This window comes from Triticum urartu, chromosome 7A, assembly GCF_056163025.1.
Source record: "Triticum urartu cultivar PI428250 chromosome 7A, HENAU_Tu73, whole genome shotgun sequence".
Lineage (NCBI taxonomy): Eukaryota > Viridiplantae > Streptophyta > Magnoliopsida > Poales > Poaceae > Triticum > Triticum urartu.
The window spans coordinates 213,431,180-213,456,666 of NC_141879.1; the positions used below are offsets into that span (position 1 = coordinate 213,431,180).

At 45.9% G+C, this 25,487-nt stretch overlaps 3 protein-coding genes and 2 pseudogenes across 3 annotated transcripts; 1 reads left to right on the forward strand and 4 right to left on the reverse strand.

Annotated features, from left to right (window-relative positions):
- Positions 1 to 1,353: 1,353 nt before the first annotated feature.
- Positions 1,354 to 5,296, reverse strand: LOC147959057 (uncharacterized). The gene is made up of 10 exons (XM_087532436.1): positions 5,153 to 5,296; positions 4,799 to 5,072; positions 4,596 to 4,698; positions 4,359 to 4,489; positions 4,189 to 4,270; positions 3,977 to 4,109; positions 3,696 to 3,871; positions 3,621 to 3,639; positions 3,419 to 3,502; positions 1,354 to 1,875 (listed from the first exon to the last, which is right to left on the reverse strand). The coding sequence occupies exons 1-10, from the start codon at positions 5,294 to 5,296 to the stop codon at positions 1,354 to 1,356; spliced, it is 1,668 nt and encodes a 555-aa protein (XP_087388562.1).
- A 1,601-nt stretch (positions 5,297 to 6,897) lies between these two features.
- LOC147959058 (uncharacterized) lies at positions 6,898 to 15,117 on the reverse strand. The gene is made up of 13 exons (XM_087532437.1): positions 14,796 to 15,117; positions 13,147 to 13,226; positions 9,688 to 9,831; positions 9,314 to 9,587; positions 9,136 to 9,238; positions 8,913 to 9,043; positions 8,724 to 8,805; positions 8,436 to 8,568; positions 8,189 to 8,346; positions 8,030 to 8,092; positions 7,220 to 7,349; positions 7,040 to 7,140; positions 6,898 to 6,961 (listed from the first exon to the last, which is right to left on the reverse strand). Exons 1-13 carry the CDS (start codon positions 15,115 to 15,117, stop codon positions 6,898 to 6,900), a joined length of 1,785 nt encoding a protein of 594 aa, XP_087388563.1.
- Positions 10,312 to 11,205, reverse strand: LOC147959059 (uncharacterized). The gene has a single exon (XM_087537208.1). It carries the CDS (start codon positions 11,203 to 11,205, stop codon positions 10,312 to 10,314), a length of 894 nt encoding a protein of 297 aa, XP_087393334.1.
- Positions 11,340 to 12,552, reverse strand: LOC147959060 (uncharacterized; annotated as a pseudogene).
- An 8,374-nt stretch (positions 15,118 to 23,491) lies between the features above and the next one.
- Positions 23,492 to 24,198, forward strand: LOC125518662 (uncharacterized; annotated as a pseudogene).
- The last annotated feature ends 1,289 nt before the right edge of the window (positions 24,199 to 25,487 follow it).

Consider the following 25,487-nt stretch of genomic DNA (forward strand, 5'->3'; position numbering starts at 1 on the left):
CGATCGTCTGGTTCTTTTGTACCAGGACTCCTACCCATCCACTGGGATACGGTGGGCCCAGTCGAGAGAAGCCCACCGGGCAGCGAGAGTGATTTAACACAGTAGCACATAACGCGTAGGAAAAAGGAAAATGCCATCATCGCTAATGTGCTGTATCTATCCTTCTGATCTAAGGTGCTTTTGGGATGGGCCGACGATAACCAACTGCGACGGAGAAGGAGATATTTTTAAAGGAATGTAATTTAATAGAGAGAGTTAGCCCAGCACACCCAGGATAGAATAAGGCAGTTATATAGGCGCATGTACTAATTAAGTTCAACACCAAATCACCGGGATTACAGCACGTGAACCAAAAGGACAACAGGTAAATTGTCTTCATAGTTGGTCGTTTAAATTCTAAAGGTCGAGGATGTGGGCATCTGAGTCACCATCGTTTTGTTCCTTTGGATAACCAAATGCAACCCTGAGGAGCTGAAGGGCGTCATGTGAAAGCTTGCTCAGCCGAGCAACAGCACGCTCAACTTCTGAAATCTTCCTAGCCAACTCAACGGCTAGCGCGGGCCCAGCTGGAAGTGACTCAGATACAGCCAAGGAAGATATCCAATCACAGATTGAAAAGACAGCACCTATGTAGTTACCAGTGGTCATTGCTAGCCCTTCGATCATTTCATCTTTCTCAGCTAGTAGGTCAGTAAGCTGTAAGTTGGCCTCCTCTGATCTTTTAAATTCAATATAGTTGTAGTCTTGCAAAACCTTGCTTTGATTATCTTCCATATAGTGTATTGCCTTTTGAGAAACTACATCTATTGTGTTCTGCAAGTTATGCAGGGGAGAGCTCGAGAGTTGGACCGGTGTAGGCGGGTGTCGCAGATGCTCTTTCGAGGGATAAAATGTAACATCAGTCACAAACTGGCCCCTTCGATGTGTCTGAGAGTGATAGCGCGGTGCTGGAAGGTCGAGCTTATCTAATATACCTCCGAGTAGATATGTACCCGAAATCTCAACGATCTCCATATCATCATCTATGAAAAAGAGAAATTAACTGGGTGAGGATGAAGCTATGATAATTCTGTCAGGCAAAGGACATGCATAATTAAATAGGCTGAGCACAGGAAGCATGGTAGAGATCAGGCACAAATGACAGTGTAAAAAATGGTATATAACAGTAAATACGAAACGAGGGAATCACTGCCTTCATCTCATTAAACGATAAAGGGCATGTTCGATAGAGCCTAGTTTAACCTAGATGGTGACAGCACATAAACAAAAGCGGGCACATCCTATGCACAGAATTAGAAGATATTTCCATGGATAATGCAGCTGGTGATATCCTGGGGTAAAGGATATTCACCATCACATTCTTCTTTGCAGCGCCTTTGCGAGACGGCCGCTCCTGTATTCAACTACATCTGGGAGATCTCCAAAAGGGAGGTTCATCGCAGCCGCATTTCGCATTTGTTCAGAAAAGTAGTACATATATCTGGTAGACAGATGCCAACCTCTGCTAAGCTTCTTGCCTTTGATTTCTGATTCTTTGATCCGATTTTCAAGAAAGGCGATACGATTTTCCTGGCGCTTTGTTTTTGCATAGTTTATGTCTCTGACAACCGTGTTGGTCATAGTCTCTATGTATCTGACTGCTTTGATAGCAACGCTATCTTTGGCAGTGACCTCGTCTATGCAATACTCTCCTGGCACAGACACGTCGACAATTGAGCCTCCAGGATCCAGACCAGAAGTGCTGAAGTTAACTGTAACGCGAACCTTACTATCCTCACGGATAGCATTCTCATACTGGGGTGGGCCTAGGCCAAGGTTTGCAAGGAGCATCTCAAGTATCGCCTTGTGTGGGATTTTGAACACCCTTGTAGCATCCTGCAGTACGACAGGATGTGAATTACCAACGGATGAATAACAGGACACTATTATATGTATAGGAATGATTTTAAGAATATCAATGCGGTCAATATATGGTTCGATTTACTAAATCAAGAAAACTATATAGCACTTAATCAGCCAAGAAGGCAAGGACAGAGCAGGTGCACCGAACTGTGTGTAACCTTTCAGAGGTAGCATACCTAACTATAGTCTAACCGGTCTGATCCATCAAAATTCATGGATTTTTGTTTAATCAAACTGCCTATCTACACAAATCCAATTTCTTACTTCAGTTTCTTTTTCGTTTAGCCCAACCTGTGTCCAGGGTACATATCGTCGTTTACATATCTATCAAAGAGAAAACGTTTTGCCCCTACCATTGAAACTAAACAAAGGAAAGAGCATGGCCGGACCAACCTGGGCAAGCGCCCGCAGATTATTGTTGGTGGAGGCAGCCGAGCTCGAAGAGCCGTGATCTTGGGGCTCCTGGCCAGACATAGAAACCTGATAGTGCAACCGGTGGATCTTGGAGATCAAGAAGACGAAAGCATGAACCGAACGGTAAAAGGAAGCAAGGTCATCTGCCAATCGAAGCACGGTTATACCTTCACAGAGAAGTCGAGGCAGGAAGGGGGAAGTGCAGGCGCAGACCAGAGGCTCGATGGCAGGCGGCGGCGGCGTGGCAAGAGGCCAGGGCAAAATGCAGTCGAGAAGGCGAACGAAATGACCCAGGTGTGACCTAGTTTGGATAAAGCAGAGAAGGAAATACAACAAGCCTCTACTTACGGGTCTGGCGAACGGAAGCCCAAAAGAATTTAAATGGGCTGCATGCATATTCACTGCGTCGGCGTCTCTGCATGTTAAATCAGCCTATCCCGTGCGGCCGAATACCTATTGGGCCGGGCCATGAACGAGGCTGAGTGTTTCAGTTTCTTTAATTAATTTTCTATTACTTTTGCTCTTCGCTTTTTGTTGATTTTATGTATCTTCTTTCTCAGGAGTAACTCGTCATTTAAGAAGGTTAAAAATATTAACAAAACTGGACGATGTAAAAGAAGCGGTCATTATGGCAAGACAGGGCACATGTTTTAAATGAGAATAAACATTTTATTTAATTTGACGAACAAATTTATACGAGCATTTTTTAACAACGAGTAACAACTTTTAATATTTGATGAATAAAATTTGAGAGTGATGAACATTTTTTCAACTCGCTAACCAAGATTTGCATTCTAGATTTGGCTTGATACTAAATTTATGTGTAACCGAAGTAAAAATGTTATTTTGTGAGCATCGCCCCTCCATGGGAAAATCAATAGCACCTACCAGTACAACAGAAACCAAGGCTGGAGGCGTGGGCTAAACTGTTATAACCTCATGAAAATCCACTTGCAACGAAGAATGCAATGGCAAAACAAATGGAAAGGCATGGTATAAATTGCTTATAACCGATCACATCAGTAGTAGACAATATAGCGGTCGCATCACAAATCTACAATTTAGATGAGCATCAACATAGCATGAGGACAAGCAGACATACATTTAGGAAAATAGACTGATCAGCTAGCCAACTGGAATGTGCAAAAACGTCTAATCTTATCGTCTTTTTGAGAGTAGCCTGAGCCTAAGGCAAAAGATAACAAAGGCATAGCTAATATAACATGGTCCATACATACTGGTGTATCTACTATTCAAACTCGGCTTCTCTGCTTCGGTCTTTTGCAAGGACAAATAATGTGTACCTGGTCATTAGCAAACAAACTATAAGAGAAGCAAAAGAAATACTATGAACCAATGTAAATACGAGTTCTTTTTACCCTATTGTTGCACTGGTAGATGAACAACCATGGCGCCCACATGTATATACATCAGGCTGAGTGAGCGACGTCGCAACTGGCATGGACATATAGTGGCAGGACGTACAGAAGGTGGCCCACCATTTTTTCAAATGCGAAACCCTTGTAATTATCACATTGCATCGAAACGTTCCTGCCTATGATGCAAAGGAAGGCGGTGTATTAGTAGCATTCTTGCAAATGCATAAATCATAAACACTATATAGAAAGACAGTTAATACTATCAGGGACTACATTGTTACCTCCTTGTGATATAGATTAATGTTCATGAGGTGGGTTAATAATGCTGTAGGAAGGACATCAGCATGTTGGGCCTGGAGGATAATGCTAGACGACGCAGGAAGGCGCTCAATTGCTGGGAACGAGGGTGGGAGCCTAACAAACAAAGACGACATAGTACATAAGTATAAGTCAGAAAGAAGAAATGTCATATGAATAGCCCAACACTCCTTACCTGCTCCTAAATATATTTATATCTGGTATGTCATGGTTGACATACCATTTGCAGGCACATCCTCCAGACAACTCTTTAGATCCTAGCTTATGGCAAACGTCACAATCGTCAAACACACAAAGACAATAAGAAAGAAGCGCACCAATCCATCAGTCTGTTTCTTAGCGAACCTTCATTAACAAAAACGGTGGCGCCAACAAAGATAACTACAGCTGGTTCTGTTTGGCCCATGAAATGAACACTTTCTCCATTAAATCGAATAGCTCTTTCACCCCAGAGGGTTATCCCAAGCTCGTTGCCACTAAAATAATATGAGAACAGAAGGGTACCGATAGGATGAGCTGCTATGAAAAATGGCCAGTAGAAAAATAAAACAATACATGAAGATAAGAAACCAGAACACATACTTATGATCAGATAGGAGTACACGTCGCTTGAATACTTGTCTAAGTGTGTGAGGCACCCGAATAGCTTTGACAGGAGAGATTGCCGTGATGACTCCGATAACATCTACATGAGCAAATGCGAACCTACTATTTAACAGACAACAATTTTTGCAGAATAATGGATTGTAGAACATAAGAAGAACCACTGGTGTAATTTCCATCACCTATGTAGTTCTGAGGAGTATCATTTGTAGGGGGCAGCTCGTTAATTGGAGTCAAGTGGAACGTCCACTCTGGGAACTCGTTGTTTAGGTGGAAACAGTTCTTTATGACTGTAAATTGTGTAAATCTGATCATCAACGGTGCGTCGACGGGGTTCAAAATGATTGGCCGAGGAAGCACGGCAAATCGACTAAATTCATACACCACGCCCTCATGTAGCATGTTAATATGAGCGGCAAGAATATCCGTTGGGACAGTTGCGTAACCATGGTTACCCTACAAAAGTAATGCATTATCCTAAACAGACAGCAGCGCCGAGCATCAGGAATATACTTCTAAATAGCTTTAATTTGTACCTGAGCATCCAGAAGAACCATGTGCACAACTTTGACAGGTCCATTCTCCAAACCACCACGGTAATGCCATAGGCGTGACAGACGGACACAGACAGATTGTTCGCCCCAGCCGGCATGCAGGTTGGACAGAGCAACACAAGCCATCTAACAAGAACGGCACCAAGATAACCGTTGTTAGATTCCAGATGCGATAAGAATAAGGCAAAGAACATGTGGGTACTCTAGATCGATACAATCAAAATCAAAAAGACGTGCAAGGAGATTTTTGAAGGCACGCAGAAGCTTAGGAACATGTAATGGCACGTCGAGGTAAGCAATGACAAGGCCTGGACATTGGGAGTATGGGGTGGCACGCCATTACATCAGGAGAGGAGAATGGAAGCAAGAAGAATCTTACCAGAAGGATGAGAAGGCGAAACCCTAGATGCGCCACCGACCGGAGGGGGAAAAACCAAGCTGGAAACCTAACGGAGCAGACGGGCAGTATATGCAGACCGATATACAGGTGGGCCAAATCAGAAGCCCATGAGAGGGTTAAAGCTTCGTATGGTTCTCATGGAAAAAACAACAACGTAATAGCAAGCGGGTTGTTGATGCATCGGCCACAGTTTTATAGTATCATGATGGAAATTCAAAAGAGAAAACAGATACTATCATATGGATGAATGCAGCTAGTTCACTTACTCAAACTAAAGAGGTAGGTCGAAAATTCAGACTTGGCAGTACATGAGAAGTTTATATAGCTCTGAACCTGGCCATGGTTCAGACCGATACCTATATAGTGGTGCAATTGCTTGGAAGCAAAAGCTAATGCAAGGCACCTTGCATAAGCAGAGGTCCTCCAAGAGGGGTATGAACCAGAGGGGCTATGAGGATGTACCAAACATGATACACATGATAACACAGAGTGCTTACTTTGCCAAATAATTTATCAGGATAACCTGTTAACACCAGAACCGAGCAAGACATAAGAAACAACCCACAGGGGAGCCAAGAGATAAAGCTTACACAAATTAAAATAAGAAAGACAACACGGGCATAGATTAGGTTCAACGATTCATAAACATCTGGAGTACAAAGCAGAGCCACGACGATGTGATCAGAGTGTATCAATCGCCTTTTGATTTACAAAGGTAATAATCCTGACACAAGTACTTCTGCCCTCCACACACAGATATCGCCATGACCGAAACTGGAACAACAGGGCCAAAAGTACTTCACAGGGCATGTCCAGCCACTCGCCTTCCCATTTCACCTCAGGCGCCGAGTCCAGGGCATGCACGGATGCATTGATCATGTATCCTGGACAGATGAAACGGACAAGTAATAAGCACAAGACATCATACATATGTAAACCTGGAAATGAAATTGTAGAGAGTGAGCCAAGTCATCCAAACCTGTCAAAAAGACGGTTTCTAGCCAGGTAGCATGACAGTCCGGATGGACAGCAACATGACTGATTGCAGTCATTGTCACCCATAAGCAACCAAGTGATGTGGTGTTAAGTGCCTGCGAGCGGTAGCTCAAGCAGGGGAATCGCTCATACAAGCATACCGGTAAGGAACCACCAATTTACAATGACACTACCCAAAAGCGTTGGATCTCCAAAAGTTGCGTTGCCTCCTGGAACAACAGCCAGAAAAATAGGAAACCATCGATGAGAACAGTCGGTGTAAACGCAGGTCACAAGACACCTAAAATGAAATCGTGAAAAAGAATGCTATGTGCTTACCCAGGCGGTATTCCTACTTCTTTTTCCCCCGCTTGCTCGGGTTGCCTCGAGCATCAGCAGGCACAGACAGGCGAGGCCTGAAAACAGCAAGGAAAATTAAATCGTTTTGCAATGGAAGCAAAATGCCCGGACACAAGTAAAGAAACAGAGCTTACTTCTTTGCATCAGAAGCCTGATCAGGTACTGGCAGGGCATCTGTCTCGGTGGAACCAGCAAGCAGGGGTGATCTCTCCTGCTCAGTGACAGACCTGCTGCCCTGTGAGAGGAAAGATGTATACATAAATAAGTATAGATCAGCAAGAGATATTTGCAAAGATAGATGATGGGGAAATTACCAAGCCGTCGCAATCCTCATCATCAAGAGGATTGTCAACTGGATCAGATATCACAGGGGCAGCCGAGACAGGCGTATTGTCCTTGAAAAGTCCCCGTTGAGCCTTTGATTTAACCTCAGATGCCACACCGCTGTAAAAGATAGAGAAAATGTATGAAACACAAAGGTGCATCACCAGCACAAAAGGAAAATGTTAAATTGAGTGTAACTGCACTAACCTAGCCACACATGGCTTCGTCACACAAGGCGGGGATGACAAAGCAGAAAGCAGAGCCTGGCTCTTATCGAAAAGGGAAAAACTGATCAAATGACTGGGCAAAGCAAAGAAACAAAGCAAATAACCAATCTATAAGAGCAAACGCGATAAGAATGGAGTTGAACCTCAGGGGTGTTGACAACCGAAAGTGGGGGCGTGGAACTGCCAGGGGGTAGACTGCTGGATGATGCACATGGCGCTGTTAAAGGAGGAGGACTCTCATTTGGCAAAGATCCCGAGCTAGTTGCTCCAGTTGTTACACTTGAAGCTCGATACGCTACTGAAGACTGTGGCTGCTTTCCTAGAGGCGTGTCAATCCTAAGCACCTGGAATGACAGCTCATCATCATCACTGGTGAAACACTTGCTTGATATGGAGACAACGAAACGGAATTTCCTTGAGATAATAGCAGAGAGCTCTCGTGGTGTGACAAGGTCTCCGCGGGCAGACTGGACAATCTCTAGAAGCGGGGCAATAGGTGATCGCCCATGGCGTAAAAGACTTATCAGTGGTGCTCCAACCAGCTCCCTTCCCACTCTGTCAAAGAAGACAAACTCAACCTCGCTAGGCTCATTGACCTCTGCATCATCATCTCTTGCAACGTAACAAATCCGATACCTTCAAGACAAGGCAAAGATGTATCTCAATAAAAGCAACAAACCAAAACAAATAGCTCATATGGTAGTAGGCACGGTTCTCCAAACAGATAGTTACCTTGGTATTGCATCTATTCCAGCACAAGCTGGATCTGAGCATCTGTAGGCAGTACCATCTGGAAGGGAAGACTTGTGACAGGTAGTGCATGAAGAGAACCACCAACGTTGAGAAGGATTATGTCTACTGAGAACAACCGTGCAAAAGAACCGGGCATCCTATAACCAAAGCAGGGAAATGTGTTAGATAAAAACAGTCGAAGAACAATCGGTTCTCAACGGAAAGACTAGTATGGTAAATTAATTACCCGGTTATCAAACATATCCAGATTAGCCAGTTCTCGAACCGTTTTTGTCTCTAAGTTAACCTGTGCATCCACTTCAGCAGCTGTCTGTCCAGGTAAATTGATATGCTGAATAGCAGTGAAATTGTCACGGAGCCTACAGGTCAACGACAAACAAGAATCATGTTCCGAAACATAGATGACCCACATCACTGGTCATTCGAAGTTGGTCAAGAAGATTGGGCGAGCAGTGATCAGTAGGCATGCATACAGACAAATATTGGATGCAGAGGAAGGAACAAACTAAATCACCTGTTGCGGAAGTCACGGATATCAGGAAGGTCTTCATTGATGTACCATCGGTAGGCAGCACTGCCGCTCACACCCCTATGACCTATATTAAAGGAGGAGCCCACAATTATTTGTATGATACTGAGAAACCAAAGCAGGTGCCAAATGTGAGATGTGACAACCTAGCTAAGCAAAATCAAGTATCCTCACCATCATAACTCTTGACCAATGTACCAACAAGGATGACTATGACAGGGTCGGTGCTGCCGAGCTCCATCACCTCATCAGCTTCAAAATTCAGGGCTGCTTCTCCCCACAGTATGACCGTGATCTGATGGCCCCTGCGTAAATTAAACCAATACATGCTTAGGTACAGGGAACCATTTGCAAAATGTACATGCTTCTAAAGACAAAGGAAACATCGGGGTCATACGTGAGATCTTTCAAATGAATAACTCGTTTAGTGGAAGGCTCAGTCCGGCTTGCACTAACATACTGAACAGCCTCAGAAATTCCAGTAATCAAACCAATGACATCTAAGGAAGGAAAAGAGGTTATTGAAGATCCCCAACTAAACACAGAAGACAGAAGCTGATCATTTGCAGAATCACCTGTAAAGCGCTCAGGCATGTCTGCTGGCCTGGGGAGATGAGCTATCGGAGTAAGCGCATACGTACAGAAGGGGAACTCCGCCTCCATTCCAGTCCTCTCCACAAGCTCAGTGCGCTTTGTAAACTTTATCATTGAATGACCTTCCACCGGTCTAAAAACGTATTTCCTTGGGAAAACCAGGAACTTTCGGATGTCATAGATCTTCCCCTCTTCAATACGATCGATAAAGCTATCAACGTTCTTCTCTGGGACCTCAGCGTACATGTGATTTCCCTATCAATCGAAGGAGCAAAGTATAAGTAACCATATAAACAAGGATATGTAAATGCCTGCGGACAACGACAACCATTAAAAAGGGGCGTGGAAACTATACCTGTGCATCCAAAAGGACCATATCTGTATGCTTGATAGGGCCGTGGTCAGTTCCACCACGATGCTGCCACAACCTAGAGACGTAAACACGAATGCGCCAGATGGTGGTACCCTGGCAAAGCTGAGACAAAGGGCTAAACTCCATCTATAAAAAGGAAACAGTAGTTTGAAAGGAGTGAGCATCAAGGAAAGCACATATAAAGCCGAAAAAACAGCAACAAAGGGTATCAAATGGCACACATTCACAAACTGACAATGATATAGAAAAGAACCTTGCATGAAGAAAAAAAATCATCTGCAAGATACAGCGATAGGGACGGACGGGATCACACGAGACATGTCCCAAGTCCTGGGTTACAGGACAGGCACACTCAAAACACAACATCGAGCAGGACAAGAGAACCTAAGGAAACGACCAAAAGCATATTCACACTGCAGGGCCAGCAAGTTTATCCGAAGCGTGGCAAAAGAGTATCACGACGAGTAAGGCAATGATATTAAATATGCACATGCAGTAGTGATTGCAGACATGCTAATCAGGTATAGTAGGAAAGCATAAAGTGTTACAAACAGTCCGAACAAAAGCAAAGGCATATGTAACCACTACAGGATCAACGCAGAAAGATCAAAAGGAACCAGCCGAGGCATAAACCTCGGGATAGACGATATTTCGAGTCTCAGACGCGCACTTCTCGTCTTTATCTTCTATAAGAAACTTAAGGGATTTCCTAGACATGACGCGTGACACAGCAACATAAAGCTGCCCATGAGTAAACACAGGCTGCTTCAGATATATTCCAACAGAAGATAAGGTCTGACCCTGACTTTTATTTATCGTCATCGCATAGCACAATCTAATAGGAAACTGTCGTCGCTTCAAGATGAAAGGCCATTTGGTTTTCTTCCCTGTCAATTCTATTCTGGGTATGTAGACAACGTTTCCTATATGAGAACCCGTCATAATAACAGCCTGAATCACACGATCAGCCAACTCTCTAACAATCAGGCGAGTCCCATTGCATAGGCCGTTGGCTTGACTCAAATTTCTAAGAAGCATGATAGGAACACCGGGTTTTAAGAATATTCTATGCTCAGGAAAATTTATCATAGAAACCGCGTTCAAAACCTCTAGAGGATAAAAAACATTGCTTTCTTTCACAGTATCAGCGGCTTCAAATATTGAGTCGCAACTTAAGTACTCTCGACCACTCTGCGGCACAAGAGACATCACATAAATATTAACCTTCTCAGCCACCTCATTGGTTGGGGTTAGAATAGCTCGCTCACGAAGGTACCCAGGTTTATCATAGTTTGCAAGAAAATCTGTATAAGTCGATGAAACTATGGCAGAAATGTTATCTCTGTCAGTATGAATCAAGAGGTCATCAGGTATTTTTATCCATGTGGTTTCAGATTCTCCTTCCCTTTTGGTTGCTGGGAGTTTTCCGTTTCCAAGATCTAACACCCACTTACTAAACAATGCCACATCTTGCTGTAACACAGGATCCGCACCAGGCATTGAGAGACGCATATTGATGGACAAACGCAGGACCAAAACAGATTTCCAAATAGGAGAATTTGTTATGGTTGCATCGACAATCTCTAGTCTAGACCCACCTTCAATAACAGGCAATATTTGTCTAAAGTCACCTCCTAAGACAACAATTCCCCCCCCCCAAATGGAACATCAGTAAGAAAAGGATCATCACAGGACAGAAGGTCACACAAAGTTCGATCTAAGCACTCAAAGCATCTTCTGCTTGTAATAAGTGCTTCATCCTAGATGATCAAAGAGGTATCTCTTATAAGATTGGCCAAGTGCATGCCTCTTTTGATATCACACAGGGTGGTCTGGTCTATTAAAATAGGTATTTTAAATCGAGAATGAGCAGTCCTACCACCCGCAAGTAACAAAGCCGCAACACCCGAAGACGCAACAGTCAAAACAATTTTTTTGTCCCCTGAGGAGAGAGATTATAGCATTCCACAGAAAAGTTTTCCCGGTGCCACCATACCCAGAAACGAAGAAAAGACCATAATTTTCTTGTAAAACACAGTCAACAATAGTCTGGTAAGCAGCTCGCTGATCAACATTAAGCATCCCATGCAAAACTATAGCTTCCTTTGCAAGTTTTTCAGAGTCATACGATAGTTCCTCACGGATCAACCTATTTTCGTAGAAAGTCATTTCAAAGGATGTTTTAGGAGGGAGATTAAAGTCGCTTATCTGAGCCCCATTTTTAACAAACACATCAGTCAGCTCCTCAAGCAGCAGGTCTCTAAGTTGGTCAATTGGCATTTCATATTCAAGATTACCCATGGCAAGCCTAACACGATGTTTAATATCATTAGCAAGCGTAACCCAGTACCGCTCAAAGAACAATCTCTCATCCCTAACCCCACAATGAATAAGCATAGTAACAAACAACTGTCGAAGGCTTGGCCCAGAACCCCAGATGGACGCTTCATCAAATGCACGATACCATTCTAGATCATCATCCAGTAAACCTCTAGCTGCGCATGCCTCTTTGAAAGTACCGTAAACAACACCCTCAAAGGTTCTAAGGTCTTCGTAACTCGTTGCTCCTTTTACAATCATAAGAAGCATCCGCAAGTAATATAACTCGCCACCTGTTGGGTGAACATAGTAAATGCGGCCTATCTTTTGGCAGCCCTCTCTAACATGCCATGACCTATCAGCACTATCCCACGTAAATTTAGTAGGGAAATCACAGTACGTCAATCCTAAACCTTCCTCAAACTCTAAATTAGCTTTGAAGCACTCAGTGAGCATTGTTTTTCTTAGGAAGTGAGAATCAGCTATTGGTTCTAGATTTGCTTGGGCACTGAAACTAACAAAGTTCATATTTGGCAAATGAACAACCAAACGCTCGACAGAGGGAATCTTTCCGTGTATAATAAAACCATATATACACCACAAACCACTATACTCGCATATATACCTACAACTTCGATATTCTTTATTCTCATCCACTCCATCAGAGGCAGAAGCATGATCATCGTTGCTCTCGGCATTGGCTCTTTCCAAAACCACTTTTGAAAAATCTGGGCCTTTCGTGACATACTTAAATAGATATTTCATAACTTGTGTTTTGTTACACCACTCAACATTGATGTGCCCTTGAAACTTTTTAAGTAAGGTCATATTATAAGGAACAACATGTCCATTGTCAAGATAGTGACCATTTTTAAACACATGGTGCCCGCTGTCACGACGCCTATACAAAGCGAATCCATTTTCATCTATGGTTGTCATATCCTGAAAACTCTTAGGGAAATGCTTAGAGCAGACACCTTTTTTCATACAAACACACTTATCATTCATGTCGCCACACGGGCCATGCATCATAAACTCAGAAACTAATGAATAGCCCAGTGGATCAACAAGAGGATCTGGGATCTCGGCACACACAAAGGAGTCAATGACATCTGCACTAACCTTTGAATGATCTCCCTTCAACCAAACAAGGATATGAGCATGTGGCAGTCCCCGTTTCTGGAACTCAACGCTGTATAGAACTGAAAAGCAAAAAGAACAGCAGGTCAAAAAAACAGAGAAACACATATGAACTAAGCAGAAAATCTCAGAGAGCAGACCGACTGAAAGGGCAAAAGATAGTACCAGCCTTTATAGGGCCGTAGGCACGCCCCGACTTAATCTCATCTAGATATTCATCAAGTTCCATACTAAAGACCCTAACAAGAATGTCAGCCCTGTCACGTGGCTTTTGTCCAGGTTCTAACAGTAAGGCCTCAGCGATCTCAAGCCACTTTGGATTACATGTAAAAGTAGTAAAAATATTAGGGGCACCATGCACTCGACAGATTGCAAGACCATCTTGGAAGTTCTCCTGAAAGTAACGTTTCCCACCAGTATGACTTGATGGGCAAATAGTTTTTTCCCAACAGACCAGCCATTGACATAACCCTGGCCAACTGCACCTGTAACACCCTGCATATGCTTAGATCGAAAATCATCCTGGTGCCTAAGTATGTACCAAAGTCGCTGCTCATCAATGCAAGCGCGACAGTCAACAACAATTTGTGAAGACAAAGACCCATAACATAAGTAAGGATTTGGCTGTTCCGGGTGATAATGACACGCATAACAGTAATAGTCCTGCATAGTAACTTTACCCCTGGTCTTTTCCCCGGCCCGCAATCCTTTATATGGAACATCAATTTGGAAACATCTCTCACCATACGGGAACAACAGTGGATACTGCAATGGCATATAGGCTGGATGCAAAGAATTAATTTGCTGCAGCCCTTCAACCCTATCATGTATCAAGATATCTCGAGAAGATGCGTCTAAAGTAAAATCACCAACAACCAAGGCCGCCAGCTCATTAGCCGTGGGCAGGTTATACTGTGGACCATCACCTTCACCAGGCGCAATGATCCTAATAGCTATAGCTTAGCTGGATACTCCTCTAACCTCTCTTTAGCCATCCTAAACTTCTTAACCAAAGAATTGTTCTAGTCAAGCATATCCTTTAAACCCTCCACAATAGAACGATCTAACTGTCCTGAGGAAGTACCATCTACATTGACTGCATTCATCCTATGATCCACTTCATTAGCAGTGTCATAAATATACATCTCAGCGAATTTAGGCGACTCATCTTTCGATGGCAAAAGAGAACCAATACGGTGATGGACCTGACCACAAATCTTGTAAAGGTTAGGACCCCGCGTACCCTCTAACGAATGATCAATGGTCGCCCCCATAGATGTAAATGCAAACATGCAGTTGTATTGTCGTATCTTAGTCAGGAATTGCTTGGAAACACGATCACCATCATAAGATAACAAGCGATTCAACAAAGCGGGTGGTTCCTTGAAGGGTTTAACAACGACTTTTCCACCTTTGCAACAAAGATTATAAACGATTTTACTGCACCCATGAAGAAGACGACTTGACCCTCTCCTCAAACCAAAAAGAGGCCTTACAATGCGGGCATTGATACTCGGGAGGACCATGGTAGGACCTGTCCTTATAGGACGCTACAGAAAATGCAATACTCAGAGGCCAGCCATCATAAGAAAAGGAGAAAGCACAATTATCAGGAACCTAACACCCAGTACCTTTGAGATTGTCAACAACCTCGGCAGGAAACCTGGTCCAATCAGCTGGCAACTCATCTGGTAACCCATCTATAAACCCAAGATCTACAGACGCGTTTGTTGTGAGAAACAACACCCAAAACATACCAACCAAACAAAATAAATATGCACCCAGGAACATGCAGACCAGCACCTGTAACACCGTGGCGATGAAGGGTCCTAAGTAACTTACGCCTTTTTCGGATTCTAGCCGACATGGCAGGAGTGAGAACGGGGAACCAGCCATCCCCTGGGAAACCGACAGAGCCAACACAAGTGAACACGTGCATACCAAACAAAACATAAACAAACAACCACACAAGACAACATACTCTTTCTCTTACGAACACACAGAGCACCAACAGCAGGAGCATGTAACACACGGCGACGACGAGCCATCACCAACAATGAGCAAACATGAATGCAAGTACTGCATGTTGAGATAAAACAACAGCGAAGGCAGAAGATGTAAACACAGACAAATGCCAAAGAGGAGCAACCTAGACAGGATGATTAATCAAAGAACCCTCAATTAATGACAAAGCTGAATTGTTTATTACAGAGATCCCTAATAGAACACTATAATAATTCTGACACAGACTACCCACACTCTCCTAACCAGCCCCTATAACTCACGAACCGAACCAACTAACTGCGAATACAATAGCTGGAGCTGAACACTCGCATTTATACCAGCGGTGTTCCTCTGTCCACCTGAATGCACCAAAGGCCAGGTAGACCGAGCAAGCGCGCCTGCAAGCACCACAGCCGACTGCGCAACACCTTTATACGCTAGCATGCTCTCATAATTGTAATCCGCAATAACAAAGCCATAAATGCCCTGTAAAAAATGGACCGCCTGATAAGCAGCCTGATCGTATAAAGAGGAGCAGCCGTCAAACGAACCGCCCCAGAAAAAATGTGTTTGGCACCGTACTACATCTTCCCTAACAAGAACATCGATCTCAACCCTCCAAGTAGAGAACCATCAGATGCCACCTCTCGAACATATGAATGGAACGGCAGTCGACAGTAGCTCGCAACAGCCTCAAACAGAGGCACACAGGAAGAACGCAGGATAAACATGCCTGTAGTAATGACACATTAAGGAAAACCGAGAAAATACCGACGCACACCATACAAAGGGACAAATGCATGAGCATATATACTGAAGGAAATGAAAATTAATCTCATAACCAACAACAGGAAATCAATCTGGTTATAGCTTACGTGCGAAGCAACCAACAACACCACCACGTTACAGGGCCTATCAACACGGCCGTCTCGAAGAAATAACCTCTAGACCGAAATAACCTGCAAAACAGAGGGTAGAAGACAGGCAAACCATCAACAAAGACAACACCCAAATCAAAGAGGCAACATAACAAACATATATGAAAGTGAACCTAAAAAACACCTGGAAACACAATGCACCGAACCCATACCAAACACTCTTCCCAATCAGTGAGATGAGCCATACAACCTTCAACAGGCTGAACACAAACGACAATGACATAAAAGCAAGGCAGGACCAAGCCATACCAACCCCAAATCAATGATATGAGCAATACAATCCTGAACAGGGCTAAACAGAAACAACAGTGAACTAAACAATCCTCAGCAAGGCTCAACATAAACAACAATGAATTCAAACAAGGCAGGACCAAGTCATATTAACCCAGCCAGACCACACTACCCAACACAAGATCATGAAGATGCCATGCTTCTCCATTTTTTTCAAAAGGCCATTGGACGAATCCACACAACAGGTTGATCCACATGGGACACATTCCAGCACACAAACCCAAAAGGCACATGCCAGCATGAACCTATGCCTAAACAAACCCAAAAGGCACATGCCAACATACATCCATGGCTTCCTAAACACAACCCCACATACAAAACAACAAACTCTTTAGTGATCTAGCTAGACCTCGCCAAATCCATGGACATGAAACAAACAAAAATCCCCTACAGAGGAACTAACCAAGGGACCCAGCAAAGCTAAAGATAAGTAAGTCTAAAGCAGATCTTCCCCCAACCCCCTGATAAGTAAAAGGGCAGGTACCTGACAAAATCCGAAAGGAAACAGAAGTTGGTAGAAAGCCACCAACAAACAAATCCTATGAACCCAGACAAAGCCAAGCACCTAATGGAGTGGTAAAAACAAAAATCCATTCACCAGGAACCTATCCAGAGTAGCAAGATCCAAAAAAGTAGTAAAAGACACACACCTGTCACCTATCACCAGGCAAACAAGACAAAAGCAAGAACAACTAAAATCCACTCAAAGACAAAGACCACACTGCACACGAACAGCACACGAACACACCCGACCAACAGGCGTGCCACAACGAGCCAACCAGCACACGCACACATATGCACAAGAGTCAAACAAGACGCAAAAAAGCCTATCAACAAAGAGAAAGCGAAAGTGCAATGGACCTGCAGATCCTTGGAGCAAGACGCGAAGACCAGCACGCAAACGAGGACGAGCAGGTTCGCTGACCAAGCAGGAGCAACTGCAAAGAACATTGCAGCCGTCAGAAACGTCAAAAGCCCATCTCGGCTGAAGAATACCACATGGCTCGGGACAAAAGCAAAATTTACCCGAAGGTCGAAGAACGGTGCAGTGGATCCAGGCCCAGCGAAGAGAACAGTGGATCTGCAACCAACACACACCCCAGATCCAAAACTGGTCATACACGATAGATCGAGCGGAGAAAAGAGGAGAGAACCAAGAGGAGAACCACCTTAGCCGGTGTCACCGCACCGCGCCGCCATCGGAGCCCGTCGGCGACCAACCCCGTAGATCGAAGAACGATGCAGCGGACCCAGGCCCAACGAAGAGGAGAACAGCGGATCTGCAACCAACACACACCCCAGATCCAAAACCGGTCATGCATGATAGATCGAGCGAAGAAAAGAGGAGAGAACCGAGAGGAGAACCACCTTAACCGGCGTCACCGCAGCGCGCCGCCATCGGAGCCCGTCAGCGACCAACCAGCGACGAGTCGCAGACCAGAGCGCAGGAGCACGGAGAGGAGTGAGCACCGAGTCGAAACGAAACGAAAGGAGGACAGGAGGAGAAGAGGCAGGCGACGACGCATGATAAAGGAGACGACCCACCCACCACGTCCCACGCCGCCGAACAGTGCCGAACCGCTCGAACGAATCACAAACGGCCAACTCGACCGGCGGGGCACACCCCGTACCTGCCGACGAACGACGGCCGAGCACGTCGACGAGCCCCCCCACCCCCGCGGCTTCCTCCCCCCGACGCGTGAAGCGCCCGCACCCACCCACACCCAAACATGCACCCAAAGAGAGGAAAGCCACCCACGTTGGCGCTTCTGGTCCCACCTGTAAACGAGAGGGGCGAACGGGAGGAGCACCACACCGCGGCTCCCTTCCCCCGACGCGTGAAGCACCCGCACCCACCCACACCGAAACACTTGTAAACAAGAGGGGCGAACGGGAGGAGCACCACACCGAATCATAACTGGAGCCAACGAACGGATAGGATCACGACGCGTCAGCTTGGACCCACATATCGGACGGTCAGCATTCAGATCGATCTGGGAAGCCCCCTATTCCGGCACAAATCAAGAATTGAGATTAGAGGATTTTGCCCTTTGGGACATACAAGTTTTGGAGCCTCCTCTAGTTCATCTAATTTTAGTTCTAGTTGGTCCTACTTGACTAATTAAAGTTAAACCTAGTTCCTCTAATCCTCATAATTAGAAGTTCAGTGTGGTTTTAATCTTCTTTCTCTAATTCTTCGGTGATGATTAGCTCTGGACGGCGAAGCGCTGCCGGATCGTGAAGACCATACGCTTGCAACCAAGTAGAGATGTCGTGCTTTCAGTCTTCCGTTCGGGGGATCGTTCGAGGGCGGTTCGCGGGATCGTCAGCAACTGTTCGAGGGACAGTGCGATCTACATCAACTCATCTACTTTCGTTGCACTCCAGAGTCGGTAACGATCATTGATCCAAACCCGATATGTATCTTCATATTGTTCCTGGGATCATAGAGCAATTTTTTAATATCTTCTACTATGATTCCAACATTCGGAGCTCCCAGCAGCCTGACATGAGAAAGACAAAGTGATCCGCCGCAGTCAGTCATAGACTAATAGAGTGTATACATGCCATGGGAATGCAGCTCCGCGCGGCCGTACATACACATAATTTTACCCTTTTAATTAAAATATGTCCAAAATATAAATGTTTTCATTCTATTTTAATAAAATCCCTCGTGCTCCGATATCCATATCTACGAACTGATCCTTTCTATCAACGGACAAATGTCCGAACAAATTTAAGGATCAGCGTTGAAAATGCGCCCAAGAGCAAGTGCGCGATATACTCAGGTCAACTCTCCTTGCCCGGGCCAGGGCCGCTTCGCCCCGGTTTGGAGTGTGCGACGGCAAACCAGCCACGCTACACATCCGGCTTCTTCCCAGTGAGGCGGCGAGGTGGCGGCCCAAAGTGGCGACACCACACACGCCGATACACAGACGGACTGCGACTCGAGACGAAGGGCAAGAGCAACAAATTGAGTGCACCGTACATGATATCTCTTTCTACTCATGTCATGCATGCCAGGACAATCACGTTTGAGAATGTGCCCAATGTTTTTTTTTCGAAACGGAGGCAAAAGATTTGCCTCATTCATTAAATAAGAGGAGAATAGAGTTTAAAGTTTTTACAAGCGCCCTTGCAACACGGCATGGTAATTACTCTCGTACAACAAAACACCCTAGTTTCTTAGCACCTGCCGTAACCCATAATTTTGCCTCAAGCACGATATTTTGGAGCAGGATAGGCGGCGGCGCGCTCTTGTTACGAAACACCCGCGCGTTTCTCTCGTTCCAAATAGTCCAAGAGACGAGCATGGTGAGGGAGGCCATCGCTCGTCTACTGGGGTTTCGCATGTCGGTCCTTTTATCCCACCATTGCATGAGGGAATCCTCAAGGTGCCAATTGGAGGTGTCCATGTGCACAAGACCAAACTTGTCAATGACCGATCGCCAGAGCCTAATGGAGAAGCGGCACTTGACGAAGAGGTGGATGCCCGATTCTTGCTCACGTTTGCAAAGAGGGCAAAGCCCACAGTTATCCCAACCACGCCGCACCAACCGGTCGGCGGTCCAGTTCCGGTCTTGCAAGGTCAACCAGGCGAAGAATTTAACCTTAGAGGGGCCCCAAGCTCTCCAAACCATGTGGTGAATGGGCGAGTGCGTCAGGCCAAGGAATTGCGCCTTATAAGCTGTGGACGCCAAGTACTGCCCATCATCAGCATGTTTCCAAACAATGTCGTCCTCAACGTGATCGTCAAGATGAAAGTCATGCACAAGTGCCCAAAGCGAGAAAAGTTCCCGGATGTGTGCGGCGGAGACAATAGTGGCATGCTTGATGTGGGTCATCCAAGCGTTCCCTCGCAGGGCCTGGCGAAGCGTCGATCTCTTCCTTTTTGAGGCTTGAAAAATAAGAGGGGCAATATACTTGGGCTTGCGGCCAAGCAACCACGGGGAGTCCCAGAACGGTGTTTTTGCACCATTGCCAACGATGATTGTGGTGGAGGCATAGAAGAAATCCATATCTTCGTCGGTGCACGGGTTGCCCAAGCCAACCCAAAGCTTGGTAGGCTCCTTCCATTCGTACCATGGCCACCTTAGTCGCAATGCCCGAGCAAACTTGTCGGTGTTGAGGATGCCCAGGCCTCCATAGATCGTAGGCCTGCAGACCATGTCCCAATTAACCTTACATTTTGCGCCGGTCGTCTTGTCCGACCTTGACCAGAGGAAGGCCCTCTCAATCTTGTTGATATTATGAAGTGTGCCCTGTGGCACGATGAGAGATGTGATGGAGAAGACCGCTTGAGAGGTGATGACCGATCTGACAAGGGTAGTGCGCCCAATAGTTGTGATGCTTTGTCCCTCCCAAGTTACTAATTTTCCGGCCGCCTTGTCTTCAAGATACTGGAAGTCGACCTTCCGAAGTTGTCGTACTGAGAGCGGGAGGCCCAAATATTTGATTGGGAAAGCGGCGCGGGTCGCCGGAATGCTACTCAGAATATGCTCCAGAGGAAGGTGGCTGCATCTAATGGGCACAACCGAGCTCTTGCGGAAGTTGGTGCAGAGTCCCGTCACCTCGCCGAAACCCCTTAGGATGACTGAGAGGTTATCAATGTCCTGCTTGATTGGGGCCATGAAGATGGCCGCGTCGTCCGCATAGAGGGAGGTTCTCATCATGACGCCGCGGCCGCGGATCCTATGGATGATGCCCTTGTGAGTTGCGATGTCGAGGATATGTTGAAGGGGGTCAATTGCAAGGACGAACAGTAGAGGTGAAATTGGGTCCCCTTGACGAAATCCGCGGCCGTGCTTGATCGGGGGGCCCGGAAGCCCATTGAGGAGAACGCGCGAAGAGGAAGACGAGAGTAGAGCGGCGATCCAATTCCGGAATTTGCAAGGGAACCCCTTGCGTTGTAATAAGTCGAGGATGTATTCCCATTTGACCGAGTCGAAAGCTTTTCTAATGTCAAGCTTGAAGAGGAGGGCTGAAGTCTTGCGCTTGTGCAACCGTCTCGCAAAATTGCGCACATACATGAAGTTGTCATGGATACTCCTCTTCTTTATGAAAGCACTTTGGGCATTGGAGACGAGAACGTCCATGTGAGGGGCAAGCCGCAGGGAAAGAATTTTGGTGATAATCTTGGCCATGGCATGGACAAGACTAATAGGCCTATAGTCAGAGACTCCCTCCGCCCCCTCCTTCTTGGGCAAAAGCACCACATTGGCCGAGTTGAGTCATTGTAAGTGGGATGTGTGGAGCGAGTCAAAGCTCTGGATGTATGGAGCGCCCAATGTTCCGTATGCTAACAAACTACCAAGGACCAACAGGCTCTTTTGTCGGGGTCGAGGCTGACAAGGACGCCAGATATTTTTTGAAACGCGCACGGAGGCTTGCCCCTCCCATTAATAAAGAAGAGGAAGATCGATGCCTAAGTTAATTATGGAGAACGAGCAAAAATCTATACAACAAACGAACATGTGGAATGTTAAAAGGCACAAATTTGATCTGAGGTTGAAACTATTTCACAAACTAAACAGTTTTTAAAATATTTCATCCAACTCATCCTTAATGTGTTATATGTAGCGCCTGACAGCAAGACGTTGCACTCTACTGTGCAGCGCTTAACACTCAAACGCCACACATGTGCAGCGCCTAATTGTAAAAAGTTGTAAAATAGAGTGTGATGCCTAGCTGTAAAAGCATCTCCAGTCGTTGTGCGCACTGGGAGAAGAGAGCCCCGCTGTGTCCGCGTCAGGCGCGTTCCTCGCACTGCTCTGGCCACCGTTTACAGCCATTTCGCAATCGGGCGCATACCCCTCAAGCGACTTGGGCTCAGCCCGTCTACCCCTTCTTTTCTGATTTGTTCAGGAAAAAAGGAAACACGCGAGAGGGATTCGAACCCACGACGCTCATTCTAAGCTGCGATAACCATCCGGCCAAAGATATCTGGTGTGATTACTTGCATCTTCTTTCTTCCTTTGTTCTCTTGCTTCTTTTTCTTTTTTCTTGTTCCTTTTTTTTTGAAGGTTTAGTTCTTTTGTTTGTTTTCTTTTCTCTTTTACTAGATGCGTGAACTATTTTTCAAAATCAATGAACTCTTCTTGAAAATTGATGAACTATTTTCAAATTTGGCGAATTTTTTAATATGAATTTGATGAACTTTTTTTAAATCCGATGAATTTTTTTCAAATCCGATGAACTTTTTTCGAATTTGATGAACTTTTCTCAAACTTGATGAACTTTTCTCAAATTTAATGAACTTATTTCAATTTCAATGTACTTTTTTTGAAATTGGATGAACTTTATTCAAACTCGATGAACTTTTTTGCAAATTCAATCACTTTCTATTCAAATTCGATGAGCTTTTTTTTCAAACCGGATGAACTTCTTTCAAATTCAATGAACTTTTTTTCATTTTCAATGAACTTTTTTCAAATTGGGTGAACTTTTTCCAATTTGATGAATTTTTTTCAAATTTGATGAACTTTTTTTTAAATTCAACCTTTAAGATATTTTCTTAAAAAAGGTCATGAACATTTTTCAAACTCGATGGACATTCTTTCAAATTGATGAACTTTTCCCACATTACTGTACTGTTTTCATTTTCATGAACTCTTTAAATTAGTGAACTGTTTTGAATACATGGACTTTTCCGTATTCGTGCTTTTTATTTCAATACGCGAACTGTTTTTGAAATCTGTGAACTATCAGTGTTTTGTTTACATTAAAAAGAACACACTTTTCCAAAAATATTTTCAAATAATTAAAAAATCAAATCGCTATAGTAAATGGTTCCAAATAACGTGTAATAAATTGCGCGGCTATAGTGCTCTTACAAAGTTTGCCCTGCAACTAGTCGCTAGTTCCAACTTGTTGTGTTGGTTAGCCGTACTCGTTCGTTACAATCTCAGTGAGTTCGATCCTCCGGTTTGATACATTTTTGGGTTATTTTTTCCATGCGAGCGAACAAAGTAATGCTGGGCCGGCCCAGTAGGAGCTTCTTTGAGCGCCAGTAATCAAAACCTGCGCTGAGAGCGTCGAGGAGGCTGGGAGGAAGCAGGGCGCGGCCGGAGCGAGGAAGGTGCGCGTGCACGATCATGAAGCCGCGTGGGCTTCCGGCGGCGGCCGGTGTGCGGCGAGGCTCCCCTCCCGCGCCTCACCACCTTTCTCATCGTCTTCTCCATCGAGTACTCGCTCAACATCGTCTCGTTGTCCACCCGCCCGTCCACGCCCAAGCCGTCATAGACGGTCATACAGCCGCACACCGCGCACCTCACCGCAGCCTCCGTCGGAGTCACAACCTTGTCGAACGGCATGAGCTACCCACGCTCGCCGCCGCACTATCTGTTCCGATTCGCGGACGCGTGCGGGGAGCCGATGCCAGACGAGGACGTGGTGAAGACGCTTCTCGACAAGATGTTCGACGGCGAGAGCCCGTACGCGAGCTTCCCATCGGCGCGCACAACCGTGTTGGGGGTTGACGAGGGCGGTGTTCGCGGAGCTCATCGAGGAGGTGCAGCCGGACGTGATCGTGGAGCTGGGTGCGTTCCTGGGCGCCTCGGCGCTGCACATGGCGGCCGTGGCCAGGAACTTCTCGCTGTCCCCGGCCATCCTCTGCGTGGACGACTTCCGCGGCTGGATGACCTTCCACGCCCGATTCCGCCGCGACGTCCTACAGCTCGAGCTGCTCTGCCGAGCGGCGAGGAGGAAGCAGGGCGCGCGTGGCCGGCTGGGCGTCGAGGAGGTGGGGTGGAAGCAGGGCGCGACGATGTGGGATCCATCTCCTGGTCGCACCGGCGCGTGAGGAGGAGCGTGTCGTGACCGTGCTTCCGGTGGTGGCACGCGTAGTCCGCCAGCCGGCCCCGGAGCTCCTTCATCCTGCCGCCCCCTCCTCTGCGTCCTGCTTCTCCTCGTCCAGTTGCTGCTGCTAGTTGTGGTGCTGCGGGAATGTGTATGCGGTGAGTTGTCGCGGGGGGGGGGGGGGGGGGGCGGGCTCGCACTGCGGCGGAGCTAGGATGCCGCGGCAAGGAGGTGGCGGCGGCGCCGAGCTTGTCCCGGACCTGTGCCGGGCGAGGCGTTCTGCGCGGGCATGGGAGTTGGTGGGGGAGAGAAGCATGTGGGTGGGCCCCGGAGGAAAAGTAAGGAGAGAGGGAGTGAGAGGCTGGCGGTGGGCCAAATGACATGCAAACAGTCTCTCTCCTCCCCGAGTTTCCCCCAAGATCCTGAGTTTGGGGTGTGTTCGCCGGTCAAAATTTTGACCACATCTGTCGCTAATCGAGCTTGTGGGGGCATGAGTGAAATTTTTTTTGTTCACCGATGCAGAAAAAGCGCTCCTGAGGGGCTTCCTGGGTCGACGGGTGGAGATGCTCTAAGGAGTTGCACAAAATGGTCCACGGTGTGAAATATTTTTAAAAACTGTTCAATTTGTGAAATACTTTTACTTTGAGGGTTAATTTTTTTAATTTTGCCACCGGAATCAACCCGTGCAACAAGGGCCAAGCCCGCTCCAAACTTCACGTTTGAGAAAGACGCTAGCTACTCATGTCCAGAAGCTGTTGGTTGTTGCTGCTTCGTCTTCAGCATCCCGTCCTGTGCTGAAACCTTAGCACGGTGGTTGTGCTTGATATTTTGGTGGGTTGGTGTTCTTTTTTTGTAATGGAGTCGGGGTTGCCGGTGGAAGGACCAATGGGCGATGAAACTTTTCATAATCTTCGGACATGTCTGTCTTGCCCTCCACTCCCACAATGTCTCTTTTTTCTGAAACAACTATGTGGCGCTTTGGCTCTTCGTATGATGTATTCGCTTCCTTATCTTTTCTTTTTCTCTGTTTGGTAGACATGTTCTTCACATAGAAAATCTGTGCCACATCATTGGCTAGGACGAATGATTCGTATGTGTACCCAAGATTGTTCAGATCAATTGTTGTCATTCCGTACTGTGGGTCTACTTGTACCCCGCCTCCTGACAAATTGACCCATTTACACTAAAACAAAGGGACCTTAAAATCATGTCCATAGTCAAGTTCTCATATGTCCACTATGTAACCATAATATGTGTCATTTCCCCTCTTTGTTGCTGCATCAAAGCGGACAC